The 19,153-nt window shown below is 45.4% G+C and overlaps 1 protein-coding gene across 4 annotated transcripts in view; it reads right to left on the bottom strand.

The window, feature by feature from the left end:
- The window catches only part of NEBL (nebulette), a 274,767-nt gene that overhangs the window by 94,286 nt on the left and 161,328 nt on the right, over positions 1–19,153 (bottom strand). Inside the window, exons 1-2 of one of the 4 annotated variants that reach the window (XM_064162531.1) lie at positions 4,002–4,061; positions 3,825–3,896 (exon numbers count right to left, since the gene is read on the bottom strand). The exons of the other annotated variants lie outside the window; for them this stretch is intronic. Coding sequence (XP_064018601.1) covers positions 3,825–3,896; positions 4,002–4,055 — 126 coding nt within the window. The 5' untranslated portion in view covers positions 4,056–4,061. Of the gene's footprint in view, positions 1–3,824; positions 3,897–4,001; positions 4,062–19,153 lie in introns of those variants that run through there. 4 annotated transcript variants of the gene reach the window in all.

Below are 19,153 nucleotides of genomic sequence, written 5' to 3'. Positions count from 1 at the left end.
AGACCAGGCTGCTCAAGGCCTCATTCAAATTAGCACTGAACACCTCCAGGAAGGGGACATCCACCGCCTCTCTGGGCAACCTGGTCTAGAGTCTCCCCACCCTCACACTAGATCAGGCTGCTCAAGCCTCCATTCAGCTTGACTTTCAAAACTTCCAGACATGAGGCAATGGATTAGATAATGTTCATCTGAAATTCACCTCAGTCACAGAGGAAATGATTTTGGTTACTACTGAGCTCATCTGTGTGTGGATGGGTGAGGGTCAGGAGGACAGAGCCAGGCTCTGCTCAGGGATGTCGAATGATAGGACAAATGGCAATGGGTGCAAGCTGGAGCAGAGGAGGTTCCACATGAGCACAAGGGGAAACTTTTTCACTGTAAGGGTGACAGAGCACTGGAGCAGGCTGCCCAGAAAGGTTGTGGAGTCTCCTTCAGAGACATTCAAAACCTGCCTGGATGCATTCCTGCATGATCTAGTCCAGGTGATCCTGTTCTGGCAGGAAGGTTGGACTGGATGATCTCTAGAGGTCCTTCTGAACACTAACATTCTGTGATCCTGTGAAGCAATCTGCATCTCATTACTGAATCATATTGCCTGCCTTTGTGGATTACAATCTCTTCTCAATAAATTGGTGAGCAGGGGTTACAAAATTACCATGTCACAATTTTATTCAAGGACTCTCTAAAGTGGTGGTTCATGTAACCTGTGTGACTCTGCACTCCAAGGTAACCACCAAGCAAGACACAGAAAGAGCAGAGAACCACCAGCAGGCACTTCCTGCCCAGCTGCACAAATGCATGTGTGTACCTGCACAAATGTGCAGGAAAAGCATGAAGGAAGGCTTTGAAGAATTCTATTCATTCACAGAATCACAGACCTTTAGAGGTTGGAAGGGACCTCCAGGGAACACCGAGTCCAAGCTCCCTGCTAAGCAGCATCTCCCAGAGTAGTCCTAAGTGGAATGCATACCGGCAGGTTTTGAAAGTCTCCAGAGAAAGAGACTCCACAACCTCCCTGGGCAGCCTGCTCCAGGGCTCTGTCACCCTCACACTAAAGAAGTTTCTCCTCACATTGAGGTGAAACCTTCTATGTTCCAGCTTGTAGCTGTTGTTGCTTGTCCCATCACTGCTGACCAGTGAAAAGAGATTGGCCCCAGCCACTTCACACCCACCCCTCAGATATTTGTACACATTACTCAGATATTAACTTCAGGTGAAACTTCTGTGTTCAAGTTTGCATCCACTGCTCCTTGCTTCACATTACTGTGCACCACTGAAAAGAGATTGCCCTGCTCCACTTGACACCCACCCCTCAGATATTGATAGATGTTGATCAGATCTCCTCTCAGCCTTCTCTTCTCCAGACTCAACAGCCCCAGAGCTCTCAGTCTCTCTCCACAGGGGAGATGCTCAAGTCCCTCAGTCATTCTTGTGGCTCTCTACTGGAATCTCTCCAGCAGGTCCCTGTCTCTCTTGAACTGGGGAGCCCAAAACTGGACACAGTATTGCAGACATGGTCAGTGATATGGCTACAAAGGGACAGGGAAAAGCTGACTGTCTCCTCTTTAGGCGTACTCAGCAGAAACTGCTGAAGGCTGAGACTTTGAGAAGTTGGGAGAGTCTTGCTGCTCACAGCTTAGATAAATCACCCATAGATATCTGAGAGCTGACTCTAATTCTATCCATTTTCATTACAGAACAGTAATTACATTCAGAAACCAAACAAGTCTTCCTGAGCTATCTCATAACTGTGGAGGGGGCTGACATGATATCACCAGAAGAAACAATCAATCAAAGCTATTCTGCTGTAGAAGTCATGCTTACAAGATAAGCAAAGGCAGTAAAGGACTAATGCCACCTCCCTATTCCTTTATTAGTCACATTATGGTAACCCACAGAGGCCCCAAAAATGTTCCCAGCCTCAAGTGAGCAATTTAGAGAGGACACAGAACAAAATATGTTCTCCAACTGATCCAGCACACTCGAATCTGCTATAGAAATGTCTGTATTGCATCTGGGTTGGGGCAATCCCAAGCACTGACATAGGCTGGGCAGTGCCTGGCTTGAGAGCAGCCCTGGGAAGAGGGACTTAAGGCGCTGGTGAATGAGTAGCTCAACATGAGCCTCCAATGTGCACTTTCAGCCCAGAGAGCCAACCAGCCTGGGCTGCAGCAAGAGAAGTGTGGCCAGCAGAGGGAGGGAAGTGATCCTCCTCCAATGCTCCACACTGGTGAGACCCTGCCTGGAGTACTGCCTCCAGTTCTGGAGCCCCTGTGACAGGAAAGATCTGGAGGTGCTGGGATGTGTCCAGAGAAGTGCCATGAGGATGACCAGTGGGCCATCACCATGGACATCCAACCTGAAAACAGCACCCCAGGAACCCTCTCTCCACTACCACAACCAACCATGCTGTGCCCTAAAGGTTTGCCTCCTGCAAGAAATGAACTCCACTGAAGACATCGCTCGTCGGAAACATCCCTGGGCAAAGTGAAAAGGACTTGGACTTTGGAAACCCTGTCGCTCCCCCTCTTCTCTGGCTGATGGTAATATACTCCCCTTTCTGCTCTTCTCTTCCGCCATTTTTTTCCTCTCTCTTTCTCTGTTTCATTCTCTTTATCCTTTGATAAAGTCTCACTTCTGGTATCTGGCCTCACTTATTTCCACAAAACAGAGATCTATCAGAACAAATCTCTCTCCTCTGGACTGAGTCACCCTGCACACAACTGAAGGCTGACAGTGCCACTGAGGGCTGCCACCCTAACACTTTTTCAAACCCACATTGCCAAATAAAGTCAGCCAGCAAAGAATGCAGGCCACGTTTAATGCAACCCCGGTATCTCATCAGCTCTCCTGGCACTGCCTTGTGACAGAGGAGCTGTGCTGACAGCCCCACCACCAGAAAAGGATAACCACCAAGTTTCATGGCCACAAGGACACAAGCTGCTGTCCCAAGGTCATCTCATGACTAAACTGCCAGGCCCTTAAAACCACTGCACACACAAACTGTACAGATGTACACCAACAATCCTCCCTCGCCAAGAGCAGATTGAGCAAAGGGTCACACTGAAATGTTCTGCAGGTTAAGGAGTCAAAAATAAAAAGACAAGAACCAGAGAATCATTTTGGTTGGGGAAAAAAACCCTTAAGATCATTGAGTTCAATCATGTTTTATTCTTATCCCTACTCCCTACAGGTCTGTATACTGAACCCATCAAACTTCACAGGGTAAGGCTATAACCAGAACAAACACTGCATTTTTCTGATTAAATCACCAAAAGTATTCCCATGGGAGACACTCTTCTTCCCAGACCCTATCACAGAGAAGAGAAGAACTTGTTACCACAGAATAATTGGGTTGGAAGGGACCTTAAAGATCATCCAATTCCAACCCCCTTGCCATAGGCAGGGACACTTTCCACTAGCCCAGGTTGCTCAAGGTCACATCCAGGGATGGAGCATCCACAGAATCCCTGGGAAACCTGTTTCAGTGTCTCACCACCCTCACTGGAAAGAATTTCTTCCTAATCTCCAGTCTAAATCTGCCCACTTCCAGCTCAAAGCCATTGCTCCTCATCGTATCACTATGAACCCTTGTAAAAACTCCTTCCCCAGCTTTCTTTTTCAGGTACCAGAAGGTCTCCCTGGAGCCTGCTCTTCTCTATGCTTCATACTGACCAAGTGCTTGGAAAATCTCATTTTTCTTAGCCCTTGGGTGGGCTCCTGCTGCACTGAACCTATCTGCAAAAAAATTGCATATCATAAACAGAAAGCCACTTGAAAAGAGAGATGCAAACATAGGGATGCACACAGTCACCATCACTCACATCACTGATTAGCTCACTGCATTTTCGGGCCAGTTCCATATTTCGGTCCTCTAGCACAGGCTTAAGGAAGACCTGTAAAAAAAAATTATCATTCCAGATTTATTGTACTAAAATAGTAGAAGAGAACAGACACAATAGAAGGGGAAAAAAAGAACTCTCCTAAGCTATTTAACTCACCTCTTCTTCTTCTTCCTCCCCATTTTCCCTGAGATCCTGAGCAGGCACTCGCATTTTCACGCTTTGCAGAAAACAAGGGCTGAAAAAGCTTCAGTTCTGCAGGAAGCAGCTCAGACCCCACAGCGTGGCAGGAATCAATGCTTCGTTTGTGTCCTGCACTGCACTTAACTCCACCGAGCCTCCTTCCTTATTTAGGCAACACTTGACAGTCTTTATCTCAACAATTCCGTGTGAGTGAACTGAAAAGCAGGGCAGATGGCCTTGCTAGCTCTCAGTGGCAGCAGAGCCTAATGCTGCCTTACAGATCATGTATAATTAAATGACCTATCCCAGGCAGCTATTTTTATAATGACTGTGAACATATTTAATTAAACTACTGTGATGCAGTTAATTCATAACATATATAATTACAGACTTAAAAGGGGAACACTGACTCTAGGGTTATGGGAAAGCTGCCCAGTTCCAAGATTCTGGAAATTAGGGAAATTCTTTTCATATAAAGAGTGGTCAGGCATTGGAATGAGCTGCCCAGGGAAGTGGTGGAGTCACTAACCCTGGATGTGGTTAAAAGTCATTTGGATGTGGTGCTTGGGGATATGGTTTAGGGTTCACCTCGTAGAGTAGGAATATGGGTTGGACTTGGTGATCCTGAGGGGCTTTTCCAACCTGAATGTTTCTGTGAGACTGTGATTCAAGGCATTGCTGGCTCAGAAAACAAACTCTTTTGATGGTCTAGTAATAGAGCTTTTTGATTAAAAAAAAAAAAAACAAAAACAAAGCCAGAGAATGGTTTAGGTTGGAAGGGACCTAAAAATTCATGCAGTTCCAACCCCCTGCCATAGGCAGGACTGCCTCCCACTTGAACAGGTCACTCAAAGCCTCATCCAACCTGGCCTTGAACACCTCCAGGGAGGTGCGGATCACAGAATCACAGAATGTGCTCTGTGTGATCTTTGATCACATTCTGTGATTCTGTGATCCACAACCCCCCTGGGCAACCTGTGTCAGTGTCTCACCGCCCTCACTGCAAAGAACTTCTTCCTAACATCCAGTTTAAATCTCCCCTCTGCCAGTTTAAACCCATTCCTCCTTGTCCTGTCATTACAAGACTTTGTGAACAGTCACTCATCAGCCCTCCTGTAGCCCCCTTCAGATACTGCAAGGCCACTCCAAGGTCTCCTCAAAGGCTTCTCATCTCCAGGTTACAGGGCCCCAAATCTCTTAGCCTGTCCTCATAGGAGAGATGCTCCAAAACACCCAATTCCCATGTTCCAGTAGTCGTAAGTGCTAATGTACTATTCTGGAAATATTCCTTTCCCCACAGAGCATCCTTTTTAATGTGTCAGGCAGTAATAAGACCGGGGGGGTGGAGAAAATTTTGAAGTGGGAAGATTCAGATTGGATATTAGAAAGAAGTTCCTCCCCATGACAGTGCTGAGACACTGGAACAGGTTGCCCAGGGATGTTGTGGATACCTCAACCCTGGAGGTCTTTATGATCAGGTTGGATGTGGCTCTGGGCAAACTGATCTAGTATGAGGTGTCCTTGCCCATGGCAGACAGGTTGGAACTGGATGATCCTTGAGGATCCCTGAAGTCCCTTCCAGCCCTGACAACTCTATGATTCTAAATAAAATTCCTGAAAAGCTTGGCATGTTTTGCCAGCTGAAGGTTAACCCTGCACACACACAGATACTACCACTCAGTACACTTACAAGCGTCCCTTCACTGTTAAAAAACATCACTGCCTGAAGCCCCAACGCCAGCCTTGTTTTCTGAAGGAACTCTTTGACTCCAGCTGCAATTGAACAGAAAGAAATTTTTCTGGGTTGTTTTTCTCTTGGTTTTGTTTTCTGTTTTAACACAGATTAAACAGGGAGGAAGCAAGAATGCAGCAAACTATGAGTTCTGTGGAAGCTCCTTTTTCAGCTGGCTTATGATGATTACTTTGCTGTGAGTTCAGACATCAGTAGCACTTGTCTGGTAGATTATGAAGTTCTGATAGATTATGAAGAAGTCCTAGGTAAGCATTTTAAACCTCAAGATGCTTCTAAGAATTATTATCTGTAATAAACATAGACCATTCTGAGTTTCTAGGCAGCCAACTTGAGTGGTTTGCAAATGACCTACATGAAAAGAACAAGCAATGCAGTTCAAGCAGTGTGTTTTAGTGCTGAACTCTTATCATAATATATTAGACAGACACTCTTTGCAGTGAGGGTGGTGAGACATTGGAACAGGTTGCCCTGGGGGGGTTGTGGATACCCCCTCTCTGGAGGCCTTCAAAGCCTGTTTGGATGAGACCTTGAACAGCCTGGTCCCGTGGAAGGTGTCCCTGCCCATGGCAGAGGAATTGGAACTAGATGATCTCTAAGGTCTCTTCCAACCTAAACCGTTCTATGGATTTATGTATCTTATGCTGAGGGACTGAGCATCACAGAAGTATTAGAGGAGCAGCTGGAGTAACCAGCATTTGAACAGAATTTTTTGTTGCAAAGCCTAACTTGTGTGCTTCTCATTTTATAGAGGTCATGATTCTGAACTTCACCTAGCAAAGCGATTTTCCACTGCACAGCTTTACAATCAGGCAAAGATACCAGGAATTTGTCTGCTTCAAAGAGCCTTAAGTGCTCGTGCCCAAGCAGAGTGTCCTCAGAGCTTGTTTTAACACACACATTTCCTTAGGAAAATAAACACTGCAAAGGGGGAAAATGCAGCACTGGACTCAGGTAAGGCCTGGAAATTTTGTGAAAACATGAAGAACAAAAGGCATGAGCTGCTTTCAGCCTGCAATAACCAAGAGAGCTTTCTTTACTTGCTAATAGGAGAGAAAGCTTTGTGATTTCACACTTTGCTCCTTCAGATGTGAGCTTCTAAAGCTCAGGTCTGGACTGGAATTGCTGAAGCTCAGTTGCTGAAACCTGGAAGTCTGGTTTGTAAAGGTGAGGTGAAGACTCCCTGTAATTTATGCTGACTACTTCTGGAGCTCAGCATCTTTCAGCCTTCTGAAAAAAAGTGCTTTGTTTCATAAGAAGAGTATCCTTATTCTGCCTTCCCTTCAGTACCATCGCTTTTGGTCAGCTCTGAAGTGGTCAGGCAGCTGGACCAGATGACCAACATAAATCATTTCTGAAGGCTATGGCCACATCACCTTCATATTCTTAAACAAGCTCAGGCATGATTTCAAAGACCACATATGCTTGACTGGGAGCCTGTTATATGAAGAAAGGTTGAGAGAGTTGGGTTTGTACAGCCTTAAGAAGAGAAGGCTTAGGGAAGACCTTACAGCCATGGACCACTACATAAAGGGTGGCTGCCAGGAAGATGGAGACTCCCTTTTGACAAGGAGTCCATGAAAAAAGACAAAGGGTGAAGGGGACAAGTTACTGCTGGGGAGTTCCCATAAGAACAGTGAGACATTGGAATCATCTCCCAGGGAAAGTGGCTTCACATCATAACATCCAATCTAATCTAGTCACCAGAAGGAGCATAGCTGTGCAAGGTTGCAAGGTATAGTATAACACCAAGGTATTTCAGCTGGAAAATATGCACAGCATCATAGTGAGAGATAGATCATAGAGTTCTCCTCAATTGGAAAAGGCCTTCAAGATCATTGAGTCCAATCATTCTCCAACTCTACCAAGGCTGGGGCTAAACCACGGCCCTCAGCACCGTATCTCTGCCTCTTCCAAATACCTCTAAAGATTGGGTATCCACCACACACCTAGAGAGCCTGTTCCAGTCTTTGAGAACCCTTTCAGGGAAGAAGTTTCTTTTAATTTCCAGCATAAACATTCCACAGTGCAACTTGAGGTTATTTCCTCTCATCCCATCACTTGTTCCTGGGGAGAAAAGACCAACTTCTCTGGCTCCAATCTCCTTTCAAGGAGTTGCAGAGAAACAGAAGATCTCTCCCTTAGCCTCCTTTTCTCCAGACTAAACAACCCCACATCCCTCAGCTGCTCCTCATAAGACCTTCCTCTCCAGACCCTTCAGCAGCTTTGTTGCCCTTCTCAGGACATGCTCCAGCCCCTCAATATATTTCATGAAATGAAGGACCCAAAACTGAACCCAGTACTCAAAGTGTGGCCTCACCAGTGATAAGCACAGGGGGACAATCACTGCCCTGCTCCTGCACATACTCCTTTTAATTCTGGACTTAAAACCTAGCAAGAAGAGAGGTAGAATTTTAGTGCTTTAAGTATCCTGCTTCCAACAAGCTAAAACTCAACCTGCAGCTATCCTTAAAATGAAACTGTTATTTTCTGTTCTCACTGGACAGACAACAGATCACTGAAGTACAACTAATCCCACAGCAGGCAGCTGGTGATCTCTTTTCAAAGGCACACCAAGTGCCCACATTCAATTACTTCTCATTTTCAGAAATACTCATCTGCCAGACTGGAAGTTGCTAGCAGCTCTGCATAAGGAAGTTCACAGTCAGGCTATCAGCATCCCAAACAGAAAGCAAACATGGTATTCCAGCCTGCCAATCTTAACCTCCTCTGAGCACGAAATACCAATTAACATGAACAAAAAAACATTCCAGAGATGGGAGGGGGGAAGCTTATTCACAGGCTTGTATCTGTCAGATCATTAACACTGCATCCATCAGCAATGCTTCAGATCCTCAAAATATCTCCTGGTACTAAGCTAAGATTTTCACTCAGTGGAATTGTCCTTCTCTGTTTGGATGTGTTCCTGGGCAATCTGCCCTAGGTGGTCCTGCTTTGGCAGGGAGGTTGGACACAGTCTCAAGTTGTGCCAGGGGAGGTATAAGCTGGATGCTAGGAGGAAGTTATTCACAGAGAGAGTGATTGGCATTGGTATGGGCTGCTCAGGAAGGTGGTGGAGTCACAATCCCTGAAGGTGTTCAAGAAAAGCCTGGATGGGGCACTTAGTGCCATGGTCTGGTTGATTGGATAGTGCTGGGTGCTAGGTTAGACTGGCTGAGCTTGGAGGTCTCTTCTAACCTGGTTGATTCTATGATTCTAACACTCTGTGATTCTGTGAAGCTTCTGCTCATGGCTGCAGTGGATACAGAGCTGTGCAGGTTATTTGAGGTTGGAGTTCTTCAGACACTGAATACCCTTTTGGGGTATTAAAATGTCACCTTTGTTGTGTTACACCTATGGAAATTATCTTATTTAAGGTTTTAGTAAAGCACAGAGTGGCAATGGCACTCTGCTCAGTGCTTGTCAGAACACACCTGGAGCACTGCCTGTAGTTTTGGTGCCTGTTGTATGAAAAAAAGGTGAGGGCAGGCTGGAAAGTGTCCACGGTAGGGCCAGGAGAATGGTCAGGGGCCTGGCAGACCTGACAGGTGAGGACAGGCGGAGAGAGCTAGGGCTGTCCAGCCTGGAGAAGAGCAGGGTGAAGAGAGAGACCTTATTGCCATGGATCAGCACATGAAGGGTGGTTGGCAGGAGCATGGAGACCCATCAAGCTTTCATGTCCTTCTCTGGACATGCTCCAGCCCCTCAATGTATTTCTTGGATTGCAAGACCCAAAACTGAACCCAGTACTCAAGGTGTGGCCTCACCAGTGCTTAGTACAGGGGACAATCCCTTCCCTGGTCCTGCTGGTCACATTTTTTCCTGATCCAGTCAAGAATGCTGTTGGCCTTCTTGGTCACCTGGGCACACTGCTGGCCTGTTTTGCCTTGATAGCTTCTAAAAAGTTAAAGCTACGCCTTTCTCCCCCCACTGACTGTATATTCATATACAGTTTAGTTTAATATGAAATAAGAGATATATCTGGCTTCACAGGATCACAGGATACTAGGAGTTGGAAGAGACCCAAAGAGATCATAGAGTCCAATCCCCCTGCCAGAGCAGACCCACACAATCTAGCTCATGTCACAGAGGAATGCATCCAGACAGGGCTAGAAAGTCTCCAGAGGAGGAGACTCCACAATCTGGGCAGCCTGTGTTGAGGTGGAACCTCCTGTGTGCAGCTTACATCCATTGCTCCCTGTCCTCTCACAGGGAGCAAGTGAGAAGAACCTGTATATAACCTATTGACAGGACAAAGAGCAGTGAGTGGAAGTTGAAGCATAGGAAGTTCCATGGAAACATGAGGAGGAATTTTTTTCCTTGTGAGGGTGACAGAGCACTGGAACAGGCTGCCTGGGGGTTGTGGAGTCTCCCTTTCTGGAGATAGCCAAGACTTGTCTGGAAGCATTCCTGTGTGATCTGGTCTAGGTGACCATGCTGCGGCAGGGGGACTGGACTGGATGAGCTTTCAAGGTCCCTCCCAGCCCCTGAGATTCTGTGATTTTTGCACACATCTCCTTAGCCATTCAGCCTGGGCACTCACACCTAACCAGAACTCTTCCTGTGGAGTTACTTCAAACTGAACTGCCTGATCTGGCAATCTCCTGGAGCAAGAAGAGAAAAATAGACCTTTGCCATAAATTTTCTTTCAGTTGTAATAACATCCCCTAGCCTACAAGCCTCACTTCTTTAATGAGTGCATTTTTTCTGGAAACTAAAACCACTGAGGTTTATTTTACTTGCATTTAATTGACCTTTATCTTCTCCGTGGCTTTTGCACTTCTTGTGTTTGGATAGACCCAATAGTGCAAAACGTCAGTCCTACTCTCTCAGGAGAGAGCAATACTCTAAGTAACAGACACTCCTAAAAAATAAATCAATAAATAACACCTTTAAAACCTGATACTTCTGGACCTTTGCCTGTTACTACGATTCGCAAGAAAGTTAAATTCACATCAAATTGCGATAGACTGAAAGACTGAAACAAAAACTAAGTTCTTCATTGGCAGCTGTTTAAAAGCAGAGCTCTTCCATTTCAGAAAACTCCTCAAAACAGAAAAGATTAAAGCAAATAGGCAAGAACTAAAAGAGAAAAATAAAGGGGGAAAAAAGGAATTTAATGAACACATTGAAGCAACAAAATTCACTTGGTCAATGCTGAATTTTTTATCCAACTAACTTAGTCTTTTTGATCAAGGCAAATAATTTCAGGTCATAAATAACTGATAGAGAAGGTATGTTGTGAAACAACAGCTGATCCCAAAAGACCAAAACAAAGCTGTAATTATGCAAGAAGTACAACACCCTTATTGTGCTGCAAGTTACTGATGTTTAAATAGGTCTTGTTTGGACAAACTGGTTTAACTTTTTGTCTACTTTGTGAATTGTGCTCAAGCGTAGGATTTAAAGAAGAAAACACATTACACATTCTGTGTCCAGGAGGGTTTAAATCTGGGTTGTCGTAGTCAAGCCTCCTGGTGAGGCTGCATCTGGAATACTGCATCCAGTTCTGGGTCACTCACTTCAAGAAGGACTTCAGGAAACTGCTTGAGAGAGTCCAGCCCAGAGTCCCCAGTGAAACATCTCCTGTGAGGCCAGGCTGAGGGAGTTGGGGCTGGGAGCTGGCAGCAGAGGAGCCTGAGGGCTGCCCTCATTGCTGTGCTAAAGATGTGCAGGGCAGTGTTGGGAGGACAGAGCCAGGCTCTGCTAAGGGGTGGCCAAGGGCAGCACAAGAGGCACTGGGAGCAAGCTGGAGCAGAGGAAGTGCCATGGAACACAAGGAAAAAACTTTTTCCCTGTGATGGTGACAAAACCCTGGAGCAGGCTGCTCAGAGAGGTTGTGGAGTCTCCTTCTCTGGAGACTTTCCAAACCCACCTGGATGCATTCCTGTGTGACCTGTCTTGGATGATCCTGCTCAGGCAGTGGGGTAGGACTCAATGATCTTTTGAGGTCCCTTCCAACCCTCAGTGTTTTCTGTGCGATTCTACGTCTGCGATTCTCTCTGTCCCTGACAGCTACACAGAGGAGCTGGACTATGAGTTTAGCAGCATATTTAAAGACAAAACACTGAAGAGGTAACAGGCACATTCAGAAAACATCTATCACTTTTAAGTTTCTTATGACTAATGGATAGCTTATCCTTTCCAAAATGCTGCTGTGGCAAAACACTCTGCTTGAGCAGAGTAAATACTCTTTTTGAAGTGTCTATAATACTTCACAAATTGGAAATGCAACTGTTAATAACCCCTTATTGAAAAGAATCTCAGAGCAAAGAACCTTACAGTAAGGGCTCTCTGGACAGCCTAGTCCAATAATTGAGTTTGTGGTGGTGATTCACAGCTACAAGTTCTCAAACGCTGACTACAGCATGGAAGAAAACACCGTGCAAATACAATAGCTAGCAATAACAAGTCCCAGGGATGTTGGATCCTTAGGTACACTCTGTCTAACAATGATATACATAAGTTTCCATGACAACAGTGACAAGATGATAAAAACATCATCTTCCATCATCCGCTGAAAAACACTTTGCTGCTTATATCACTGATGAGGTGGCAAGCACCTACGTAGCAACACTGACTTGCACTTAATAATGGATTTTTATATTCAGAGGAGGGAACATCATATTTTTAAAGGATTTCATTGAATAACTGAAGCAGGCTTAAATTATTCATGAGCTGTTTTTTTTTTCTTCAGTCTTTTAAATCAAGTTGCATAAAACTTTGCCTTTTACTTCAGTTACCATCCGTAGTTCAGCTGCAAATTTCAGCTTAAAGAAAAAGTTCCCCCTTGGAAATCACTTTTGCATAGATCAGATAAAAGCTGGACCTGCATTTCCCAATGAAATTGTAAAGATTTTAGCTGAGAATGCCTGATTTTAGCATTAGCCTCATTTTTTACCATCAGTCATCCAAAAACAATGATGATAAGGCAGATCTGTTTTCTCAGTTACGCAATTTGCTTTCATATTAGAGCATCATCTTACCTCTGAATACACAAAACTTGCATTCCTTGCTCCAGCTGCTTTATATTCACTCCACAGACCTGATCATTCCCACAATCAAGCAATTCCAATGACAGCAGTGGAAGTCAGACTTGCAGGTTTCTCAATAGTTGGAGTTCTAGGTGAGCACACTCCTCCACCTCTACAGTACCACCATAATGTTTCTTAAAATGCAAGTTCTCACAGATCACTTTAGGGAAAAAGAGTTCCTGGGGAAAAAAAATTGTTGCTGTTATTATTATTAAAATCTGAGGGCTGGGGGTCAAGAGGGAGGGGAAAAACTCTTCTCAGTTCTGCCCTGGCATAGGACAAGGGCAACAGGTATGAACTACAGCACAGGAAGTTCCACCTCAACATGAGGAAGAACTTCTTGAGTGTAAGGCTCACAGAGCCCTGGCACAGGCTGCCCAGAGAGGCTGGGGAGTCTCCTTCTCCGGAGACTTTCCAGCCCTGTCTGGATGTGTTCCTGTGCAACCTGAGCTAGATTCTGTGGTCTTGCTTTGGCAGGGGGGTTGGACTCAATGACCTATGGAGGTCCCTTCCAACTCCTAACATCCTGTAATCACTGCAGAGAGGTTGGAGTAGATGACCTTTAGAGGTCACCTCCAACGTGGGTGATTCTAGAGTTCTGTAAAAAAAGATAGGGGAAATACTTGAATCCTTCCTATGATCCTGAAGTCTAAAGCTATATTAAGATATTTGTAATATTAAAGTCAAAAGAAAATGTGCTATTAAAAAGCTAACTTCAAGCCTAGCTGGGTAAGGTTCTATTTCAATTGCATTTGTGTAAATATTTATTCCTTTTTACATACCTAAACCACCACCAGAGAATTCATTTACGTTGGGGCCTGAGGCCCCAGCTTTGAAGAGCTTTTAGCGCTTTTATCTCTCTGGTGATGTCATGGGAAGCCTGAGCCTGTCTTTTAGCAAAAAAAAAAGAAAAATACTCTCCAAAGCCCGAGACTGCCTCTGGAAAAATTGTATTTACCTTCAGGTCTGTAGTAAATGTATTTTGGCAGCTTTACACTGCAGAGCTAAAGACATTTCTCAATCTCATCAGGGCAGCGCTAATCTGTAACACAGCACTGCAAAGCCCGGAGCTGGGAAGTGCCTCTCAACTCTCACCCTGCTGCTCTACAACCCCAGGAGCAGCCACACACTTCACTTCTAACAAGTTTCCACCATCTCCTCTGCGAGATGAAGATGCAGCTATAATATCCTCAGTGGAGACATTCAAAATATGTCAGACTCAGCTTCCTCAAGCTTATGTTTAAATCCTGGGATATTAACACCCAGTAAAGCACAGCACTTGCCTAATGCTACCCACAGGGCTGCTTTTTAAGATGTTGGAGCTTTCTACAGATGAAAAAAATCAAACTGAGTACAGAAAAATGAATATCAGAGCACAAGTCACCTTAATCTTGTGTTGGCTGAAAGGCTAATGTTGAGGTGTGGAGAGGTGGACATGGTTTAGCGGTGGACTTGGTAGTGTTAATGGTTGGACTTGATTATCTTTAAAGCCCTTTCCCAGCCAAAACAATTCTATGAGTTTACTCTTTTTCCATCATCATTAAACATTTTAAAACAGCCTTTGAAGCAGCTGCTAGAACTCAGCCATGAGTTCATGATAACCACGGGGCTCAGCCATGCTCTCTCCCAACACCCTTCTCTGGCCCATGAACCTTCTAGTCTTGTCTACACCATGGTACAAGTTCATCATTGGGGGCCAGATTAGGCTACTCAAGTGTGAGCTCAAACATCCACTGGGCTTGAAGCAACAGCTGTCACTTCCTAGAGGAATTTCATCACCACCAGAAAAATCATCATAAGCCTTCTCCTCTCTAAACAACCTTTCACAAGGGGATCTTACTGATGCTGATCAATAGCTAAAGGGTAAGTGGGCATCAAGAGGATGGGGGCTGGGCTCTTTTCAGTGGTGCCCAGTAACAGCAGTGGGTACAAACTGGAACCCAGGATGCTTCACTCTATCAGGCTGCCCAGAGAGGTTGTGGAGTCTCCTGCTCTGGAGACTTTTAAAGCCCTCCTGGACAATCTTGTGCAACCTTTTTTAGGTGAACATGCTCTAGCAGAGGGTGATGTCTGGAGGGCCTTTCCAACCACCACCATTCTGTGATTCTGTGGAAGAGAGAATGCACAGATGCAAAATCCTAATAAAGAAACTACCCCATAACCAGGAGGAGTCCTCAGCTTGGCTATACACTGTCTCCACTTTTGTTTCATTCAATCTGTGTATTCCTTCTCCTTTCACCTTTCCTGCATTACTGTCAATAGCTTTGAGACAGGGAATTTTAATTACATTTCATTTTCAGCTATATTGTTACACTGCCTTCCACAGACTGCCCTTAATTCCTAAGCTCATCTGTAATGCCAGACTTTTCCTCTCAGGTGAAATGCTTTGTCAAACACTGTATTTACACAAGGCAATCTCTTTTGTGTACAGATGTTAACTCCTTCCAGTATTCTATCTGCCTTGGCTCCATATTTTTTCCAGATAGACAAAAAAACCCCAACAAACCAAAAACATTTTTTTGTGGGGCAGTGGTAAAAAGGATGTTTATTTTTCCTGCAGATAGCTGTGGCCACAGTTATGGATTTCCTCCATACCACTGTGGCTTCTCATTCTTTATTTCTTTCCAACATCCATCCCTCAGCAGTGCTTGGCTGCACAAAGTCTCCACTATCATCTTAGATTTATGGAAGAAACAAACAGAAGGAAAAGCTAGCAGCAGAGAACATCTTCTTCCAAACTCTAAAGCCGAAAGCACTTGGGAAGAGTATGGCACTGCTTGATACTTTCAATAACATCTTCTTTATTTGCAGGGTGCAATTAAAAATGTTCTTCATTTCAATCCTACAGCCAAGTCTTATTTACTGAAGACTGCTGCCACATACTCAACTTTGCACAGGACATGGTACAAAAGGAATTCAAGATGTCAGAGTGAGCTACACTTCCTAAGCCTCTACCCTCTCATCCAGCCTTCAGTCTCTGGATAACCTAAACAGTGCTAAGTTGCTCCTGGCTGGACCAAGTGGACCTCTGGACCCATCAACTTGATGCTTGCCTTCCCTAGATGTGAACACAACTCACAGGCTAGGCCATACTAGCCCATTGCCAGACAACTGTAATGCAGCTCCAAGCACCAGTTCAGAGGTAACCTGGGTGTGAAAACATCCTGTGTACCCCATGCCGCTGTGACAATTCCTGCTTGTCTAACACATCACAGCAGCCACACCATGAGCCTGCTGTCTGCCTAACACAGGGTATCTATGACAAGGAGCTGAAGAGGGTGAAGAGGAAGGAAGCTCAACTCTCACAAAACTGCCAAGACAAAGTCAAACTGCAGTTTTCCAGTGCTTCCACAGGCTGCCCCCTCCTCTGTCCTGCATCATCCCCATGCCTCTCCCACTGTCATCCTCCTTCCACATGTGCAAGTCTTATGGAATTACAGAATTTTAGAGGTTGGAAGTGACCTCTAGAGATCATCCAGTCCAACCCCCTGCTAAGCAGGATTACCTAAGGTAATCCACACAGGAATGCATCCAGGTGGGTTTGGAAAGTCCCCAGAGAAGGAGACTCCACAACCTCTCTGGGCAGCCTGCTCCAGTGCTTTGTCACCCTCACTGTAAAAGTTTCTCCTCATGCTGAGGGAGGGAGCTGGGGGTATTCATCCTGGAGAAGAGGCAGCTCAGGACAGACCTCATTGCTCTCTACAATTACCTGAAGGGAGGTTGTAGCCAGGTGGGGTCGGTTTCTGCTCCCAGGCACCCAGGGACAGAAAAAGAGGACACAGCCTCAAGCTGTGCCAGGGCAGGTTCAGGGTGGCTGTTAGGAAGAAGTTGTTCACAGCAAGAGTGACTGGCATTGGAGTGGGCTGCCTGGGGAGGTGGTGGAGTCACTGTCCACGGAGATGTTTAAGAGGAGGCTGGGTGAGGCACTTAGTGCCAGGGTTTAGTTAATTAGAAGGTGTTGGGTCGGACTTGATGATCTCCGAGATCTTTGCTAGCCTGGTTAATTCTGTGATTCCATGACTGAGTTCATACTCTTTCAACCCCATAAAGCAGAATCCAAACCACCACAAAAGGTGTGAAGAAACAAACGTCCTTTCTCAAATCAACAGCTGATTGTGAGTACACAAAAAGCAGACACATTCGATCTCAAGAGGTCTGCTTTTCATTGTCACACCTCAGATGAGAGCTCTCCTTTTAGCACACAAAAAAACCCACCCAACTTCACAGCAGCTCTATGGAAAGAAAACACATCTCCAGAAAGCTACACACTCTGAAGAGCTCTCAAAGTTCCAGGGCAATTTTAAAATCAGTTTGAAACAGCACAAAATGAGGAATTATAATTAAGAAAGAAAAAAAAAATTCTTCCAGGTGAGCAGTCACAGGAACAACTTTAAGGCAAGAAGAGGAAGATTCTGGCAGAGCAATTTAATGTGCCAAGATGCGTTAGAAGCTGGAATGAACTTCACATTTCATATTTATCACTGAAGGTCAGTCCTGGATACATAATCTTGGGGTGGAAAGACAAGTGTTTGATGATGAAAATAGAAGAATTATTAAAAGCATTAAAATAGTAAACAGAGCAACATTAAAAATCCCAGGGAGGTGGTGGAGTCACCCACCCTGGATGTGTCTAAGGGTCGTTTGGATGTGGTGCTTAGGGAGGTGGTTTAAGGTGAATCCTATAGAGTTATAGGTTGGACTTGGTGATCCTGAGGGGCTTTTGCAACCTGAATGTTTCTGTGATTTGTCTCTGTAATTTAGGGCTGCAGCCCCATGCACATGCTCTTTACCTCAGCAAAGGATATTGGAGGAAATGGCTTTGAGCTGGAAGAGGGGAGATTTAGGCTGGAGATCAGGAAGAAATTCTTCACAGTGAGGATGGTGAAACACTGAAACAGGTTGCCCAGGAAAGTTGTGGATGCTTCCCTCCCTGGAAGTGTTGAAAACCAGGTTGGATGTAGTCTTGAGCAACCTGGGCTAATGGAAGATGTCCCTGCCTATGGTAGGAGTTGGAACTGGATGATCCTCAAGGTCCCTTCTAACCCAAACCATTCCATCATTGTGTGATGCCAAAGCAAGCGAGATTTGGCATTTGCTACCTATCCTTAGGAGTGTTTGAGAGTGCACTCACAGCAATGTTTCCTACAGCATTTTGCACTTTTCTCATTTATTTTCCTCCAAACTGAGAAAGCAGACAACCCACCAGATAGCCCTCACGCAGCCTCTCCCCAGGCTGCAGCACTGAAACCCCTCACACAGCTCTCTGCCACCTGAGCTCACAAACCAAGAACAGATTCTCCACGTCCTTTGCCACACATCACAATCTGCCAGTGCTGCCAGGCTCAAAATAGCTTCCTGTCAAGGTTAGATTTCTCCTCTGCCTTTGAACTGAGAGTCCAAATTTCCTCACCCAGCTTGCCCTCCTTGCCCACTGAACAACAGCTACTCCTTTTCAATGCTCTTCCTCTTTTCAGCTTCTTTTTAGTCCTCTCCTTACCTCTTCCCATGTTTCATTTCTGGCTCTTTTACCAAGGAATCACCTGCAGCCAGTAGATTCTCAAGGCATTCATGGTATAGAAGGAGAAACTCCCTACTCCTGTGCCAGGTATTTTGGCTTGGTCCACTATTCAGCAGGCCAACATCCAGCAGAAAATGAAGAGGCAATCCTGAGTAGCTGCCATATAGCAAATTCTGGAGTACTGCATCCGGTTCTGGAGCCTCTATTACAAGAGGGATGTGGAGATGTTGGAGTGTGTCCAGAGCGTGGCCACAAAGGTGCTCAGAGGCCTGCAGCACCTCTCCTACGAGGACAGACTGTGCAGAGTTGGGACTGTGCAGTCTGGAGGAGGCTTCCAGGTGACCTTCTTGTGGCCTTCCAATATCTGAAGGGGGCCTACAGAAAAGCTGGGGAGGGACTGTTTAGGCTATCAGGGAGTGACAGGACTAGGGTGGATGGAGCAAAGCTGGAGGTGGGGAGAGTCAGAGTGGAGATGAGGAGGAAGTTGTTCAGCATAAGAGTGGAGAGAGCCTGGAATGGGTTGCCCAGGGAGATGGTTGAGGTCCCATCCCTGGAGATGTTTAAGGCCAGGCTGGATGGGACTCTGGCCAGCCTGATCTAGGGTAGGGTGTCCCTGTCTATGGCAGGGGGGTTGGAGCCAGATCATCCTTGTGGTGCCTTCCAACCCTGATTCTATGATTCTAAATACTCCTGAAGTAAATTAGGCAGAGATCAAGAGACAAACACTCATCCATCACATCAATCCTCCTCCTCTCCTGCCTCCTTTCCCTTTTCTGAACAATAGCAAATACAGCAGAAAAGAGAAGTTGTTAAAAAAAAAAGATAA

Source organism: Pogoniulus pusillus, chromosome 23, assembly GCF_015220805.1.
Source record: "Pogoniulus pusillus isolate bPogPus1 chromosome 23, bPogPus1.pri, whole genome shotgun sequence".
In the NCBI taxonomy this organism is placed as follows: domain Eukaryota; kingdom Metazoa; phylum Chordata; class Aves; order Piciformes; family Lybiidae; genus Pogoniulus; species Pogoniulus pusillus.
Note: the sequence above shows the minus strand (reverse complement) of the source record. Positions and strands in the feature narration are given on the sequence as shown.